At 34.0% G+C, this 6,000-nt stretch overlaps 1 protein-coding gene across 3 annotated transcripts in view; it reads right to left on the bottom strand.

The window, feature by feature from the left end:
* Positions 1–1,516: 1,516 nt before the first annotated feature.
* LOC129870521 (uncharacterized) overlaps positions 1,517–6,000 on the bottom strand; it is a 54,286-nt gene continuing 49,802 nt past the window's right edge. For all 3 annotated transcript variants that reach the window (XM_055945334.1, XM_055945333.1, XM_055945335.1), the window contains exons 14-15: positions 3,409–3,517; positions 1,517–2,237 (exon numbers count right to left, since the gene is read on the bottom strand). In XM_055945334.1, the coding sequence (XP_055801309.1) occupies positions 2,103–2,237; positions 3,409–3,517 (244 nt within the window). In that variant the 3' untranslated portion in view covers positions 1,517–2,102. The remainder of the gene's footprint in view (positions 2,238–3,408; positions 3,518–6,000) is intronic.

The raw sequence follows: 6,000 nt of genomic DNA, 5'->3' as shown, positions 1-6,000 counted from the left end.
AATCTCGTTCCAACATATGGCCAAATTTATGATGTCACATCATCGTTGATTCTTCAAATGTACTTGCTGACACGATTGATAATTCTCCTTTTTTGGTGTGTTTCAACTTTAAGCACATATACATTTGCAATAAGTATTTTCGATTTCATCACTACAAGCACTCATTTTGATATTTTCATGACTCCACCATGAGTCTTATATAAACATCCATTATCATCTAATTGTCTCAAAGACAATAGATTCCTCCTCAAGTCTTTTACATGTCGTACCTCCTGAATGGTACGTACCGTGCCATTATACATCTTTATTTTGATGAACCCAATACCATTAACATCCAAAGCATGATCGTCTCCCATGAACATAGACCCTTCTGAAATAGGATTATATTGATCGAACCATTCTCTCCGAGAAGTCATGTGCCATATTGCTCCTGTGTCCATGATCCAGAAAGTAGTGAAATGTTTTCTGCCTTCATTATTTGATATTGCTTCACTACATAAAATGTCGTCATCATTCGAGGTACTTGCAACATTCCCTTAAGTATTTGATGACTCAGGGTGTTCATTCTTCTTCTTGAACCGACAATCTTTCTTGAAGTGCCCTTTCTTGCCATAGCTGTAACACTTGATATTCTTCTTACTTCTTGATTGAGATCTACCATGATTGTGACTCCCACTGGGGCCACGTTCCATTGGTCTTCTTCTCACCATTATCAAAACTTTAGCTTGCTGCAAACTTGCTTGTCTATCTTTCTTATTTTTGCACCGATTTTCTTCTTCTAAGACAACGGCTACAATTTCATCGAAAACTAGACTATTCGTATTGTTTGTTAGGTTGATGATGAGTTGATCATACGAGTCAGACAGACTTTAAAGTAAAAGCTCTGCACGTTCAATCCTCTCTATTTTGCAACCCATTCTTGTAAGTTGCGAAAACAGAGTATTCAAAGTATTGATGTGTTCAGTAACCGATATTAAATTTGCTATTTGAAGAGTATACAATCTTTTTTTTAAGATGATTTTATTATGCAAAGACTTGACCTCATACAATCCGGTAAGAGTATTCTATATTTTCTTCACCATCCATTTTTCAGCCACACTAGACAACACTTGATCGGCTAGTGCCAAGTGTAAATCAACAACTATGTTGCTACCAATGTCGTTCCACTTACTATCATCAATAAAGTCTATGGAGCTACCTTCAATTGCAGCTAAACAATTGTTCTTTCTCAATATTGCTCTTATTTTCATTTTCCACAATGAAAAATTAGTCTCATTGAATTTCTCAACATCAAACTTTGTTGTACTCAACATTGTTATTTGCTTCACACCCTTTTAGAATGTTTCTGAATATTTTTGCGAACAATCGTGACAAACTGTACCATCACCAAAATTTACTATTCACATTAATAGTACTTTTTATCGAATTTTACTACTCACAAATAGTACCTTCGCATAAAATAAACAGAATAACCGAGGGCTCTAATACCACTGTTAGGGGGGAAAAACACCACAACTAAAATTTGATATGATAATAAATAAAAAAAATAAATTAGATACGAGTATTTTACGTGAAAACCCCTCAAATAGATAAAAGAAAAAAACCACGGGATAGAAAGATCTTACAATGATAATATGAGAGTACACTGCTCTCAAATACAAGAATAAAACAACAATTAACACTTCTCTTTTGTAAAAGGAACAACTCACTAAAAAGGACACTCAAGACTACAATATTTATCTTGGTGTATAATTCTGTGTTCTTACTTTTTTGGATTGTATTTTTTTGTGAGGATGATCTAAATGAGGGCAAAAGGCCTTCTATTTATAGGAAACTAGAAACGCGTAAAATTCGCGTAAAATTTGCGTATTGCACCTCCCTTTTCTTTTGACTACGCGTTCAAAATGCGTTTTGACTATCTTGCATATTCTACTCTATGCTTCTGATGATCCCTTTGACTAATGATTGTAATCAAACTTAAAAATGGACAGATGGCTTTAAGGCCAACCTAGACACTGGATAACCTAATAAATATTACATTTTCAATTCATCTCCATTAAGTCAGACTATCCAAATCAACAACACACCAGAGAAATCAGTTGTCACGCCATATATGTAACCCGAACTGAGTGATCTGCAGATCCAGTCAAGAAGATGGGTGATGTCGGATGCCAATCTACTGTTGTTATAGATGCACTGTGAGGAAGAGTTCTCATTCCATATCCATGATCTCGCACCTGATACAATTAAGAATCATTTAGGAGTCGTTTGATTTGAATACACGTTATGATGATATAAGTTATGTTGAAATTAGTTATGATCAGATGAGTTATGCTGAGATTATTTCTTATTGAGTATTTGATTTGTTGTATTCAAAATAATTTGCATTGCATAAAATTTAAGAATAAGTTGTTTGTTTACAAAATTACCTTTCACTTTATTTAGTTTTTTATATTTTATTTGCAAGCTTTAGTTATTCAATATTCATTCTTAAAATAAAACTTGCATCTTTTTTAGTTTAAATATTTTTATGTGTTGCATTTCCATGATGTCCATATTTATTTAAAAATAAAATTTTCTTATTTAATTTAAAAATAGAATTTCCATTTTAAGTTTGTTAAAGTAAAAAATAATTTATGAGAAATCAAAATAAAAATAAATATAAGAATTAGTCAAATAATTTTATAAATAAAAATTCTATTACATTGTGTAATTTTTTAATAGAAAAAATATGAATAATTATCATAAAAATAAGGAGTGAAGATTGTGAATGTTTTTATATATGATATTAAAAATAATGTAAATATATATGAATTTGAAAAGTGGGGTATAAAAAAGATTTAAAAGGATATTTTTGTCATTTACCCAGTTTATCCCAGGATAAGTTATCCCGAGATTAGTATACCACCCAGGAGGAGGGATAACTTATCCCATCACTAATTATTAATACCGGGATAGGTTATTCCAAACTTGACAACTAAACAACAAATTAAGTGTCACTATAATTTAATCCCATCACTATTTGGTGTTATCCTTCACACGACAACATATAGTCAATAAATCTTTAAACTTCAGTAAACCAGCAAGGCAAGAAATAACAGTAACTGGAAATGAACAAGGGCCATAGCACGGACCAATGAAGCAACATCTTATCATACTGCCCCTAGGCCTTGTGACATCATAGGTGCACTGCTAGTCCCAACAGTAGTTGTCAATGTCAATATTCATAACAACTAATAAAAGAGATATCCAATAGGCTTACTGATGGGACAACTTTATGTGACCCCCACAAATGATTGTTCTATTATTCAGTTTTAGAGGCCAACCTAGAGCTTATGAACGAATAGTTAGGCCCTGAGACCATCGAAAAGGAACCTAAACACATCATTCTGCGTGAAACTAGTTTACCTTGTATATAGGCGCCCTCAGGGAGTTGGATGTCACCAGAAGTCTTCTTCCATCAGCATTGAGAGCCATTTCATGCTTATAGTGTGACGAACTCCGAAGGTTACAGAATCTATAACATAGGAAGGATAGATGTTAAACATCTTATTCTACAACAAGACATGAAAAGAGAATGAATTTCAACTTAGAGAACACATCTAATGGGGAAAAGAAAAAAAATTAATAGATCTGCTGCTTGATAGAAAGTATTGTAAATAAATGAATCTTGGGCCTTATTCAATTCTAAAAGCTACCTCAAGAGGTAAGGACTACCCAAGCCATATTAAAGAGACCACTCATCCCTTAAATGAGTGATGTGGGACTCTTCACACACACTCCACACCCACGCCCAGGGATGGACAACAGGTGCATGGGCAATTTAATATGAGGGCCCAACATCGGAAAATGAAAATTGGAATGAGTCCTGTGCTAATACCAACAACAACATACCCAGTGTAATTCCAGTAAATGAGGTCTAGGGAGGGTAGAGTGTACGCAAACTTTACCACTACTTCGAGGAGGTAGAGAGGCTATTTTCGAAAGACACTCAGCTCAAGTGCATCAAACCCACGTAAATGAAGAAGAAAACAATGAAAAACATAATCGATAATAAGGAAAGCAGTGTAAAGTCTACAAGAAGGAAGCAATAATACCAGTGAAATAATGAGATAATCTAAACACAATACACTACATATGACAAGAACTACATGGATATGACCAGTACTATGATAGACACTAACGAGCCTGAAGCTGCACTCCAAGACACTACTCCACCCCTACTAGCCTTCTACCCTAATATGTGACTTCCACTCATTCCTATCTAGAGTCATGTCCTTGGTAATATGAAGCTGCACCATGTCCTGTCTAATCACCTCTCTCCAATACTTCTTCGACATACCTCTACCCCTTCAAATACTCCCTAAAACTAGTCTCTTGCATCTCCTCACTGGCACATCAGCAAAGCTCCTTTGCACATGCCCAAACCACCTGAGTCTCGCTTCCCTCATCTTGTCTGCCAAAGAGGCCACTCTTACCTTCTCCCGGATAACCTCATTCCTAATCTTGTCACTCCTAGTAAGTCCACACATCCATCTCAACACATTATTGAATTGTGTCTTCTATATCTTTACATTTAGCCCTATTTATAAATACCACATTACAAAGAAAAAGTAGGATATTATATAAATCTTGTTCCTATTCTAATAAATAATATTCAAGCACATTGCAGTCCAACTTATGAGCTAAAAATCATCTAGATATCTTTTATTCTTTTCCCCGGTTAGTATACAATTCAAAGGTCTTCACAACTTTGACTTATGCAGTTTCTCTAGGAAACAGGAAGTTTATGGCTGAATCATCCCCAGAGCTGGATATATGAACAATTTGAAGAAAACTTCAAAACAACCTAAATGCATCATTTTTCTTCATTTCCTATTAAATTGACACAATTGATCTTTACTCATCAAAACCTTCATTAATCTCCTAGCACCATGCCAAAATGACACGGATATGAGTTTCATAGCGTGCCATTGAAACCTGTTGAAATTTTCTTTTATTGAAGTAGTTTTTAGTCTAATAAATTGTGTAGGTATAGAATGAATTTGAATTTTGAATTTCTATGACATTGTTTTAGTTGTTGAGATTATTTAGCCTTTTTGATTTTTTGTTGTGCAGATTTCCTGCATATTATGTTTTCAAGTTGGCTATTTAAAGCCCTACTATGCTTAATAAAAATTGAGAGACATTTTTAATCAATACTTTCAACCTTTTTGTTGCACCATCTATTAAAAACCAACAGTGATATCAAGAGCCTCATTGATCTTATGGGATTTGTGAATTCTTCTAAAGAACTATTTTTAACCCATCGGGGCTATTTTCAACCTGTGTTTATTTTCAATGTGCAGATTATTTTCAACCAATATCAATTTATAACCTATATTCAAACATGGCAAGCAGCAGTCTCTCTTAGAATGCCCAAAAAATTTCACTAGCGAAAACTCAAATTCGGTCACTGAAAACGAAATCACATCCTGAAGCCTATGATATGTGGAAAGCTGTAATGGAAGATATACCCTCACAACCACTCCTGCAAATCCTATCCTTGCCAAGAATAAATCTCATTTAGATGAAAAAACAAAAAAACTTCAAAGCCAAAACTGTAATTCAAAATTCAGTTGCGGATTCAATTTTTCTAAATCATTGCTTGTGAGACAGCAAAAGAAACTTGGGAAAGACTAAAAAAAGAGTACCAAGGAAGTGACTGAGTCAGACAAATGCAAATTTTGAATTTGAAAAGAGATTTAGAATCTCTTAGGATGCAAGAGGACAAGACTATTGCTAAGTATTCTGACAAATTCTCTTTGATTGTTAATACTTTTTGATAACGGTAAAGTTAGTATTTCAGCAAAAGGTATGCTGGCAACAACCAAAAAGATTTACATCAGTGACTAAAAAAACCAACTCAAGAAAGCTACTACTAAACTTATAAAGAAAAAAAAAGTTTAAAACATGTCCAGCATCCTCCATACCCTCTTCTTTATACCCAAAATAGAAAGT

This window comes from Solanum dulcamara, chromosome 10 (assembly GCF_947179165.1).
Source record: "Solanum dulcamara chromosome 10, daSolDulc1.2, whole genome shotgun sequence".
Classification (NCBI taxonomy): Eukaryota; Viridiplantae; Streptophyta; class Magnoliopsida; order Solanales; family Solanaceae; genus Solanum; species Solanum dulcamara.
This window is presented reverse-complemented; position numbering and strand designations above follow the sequence as displayed.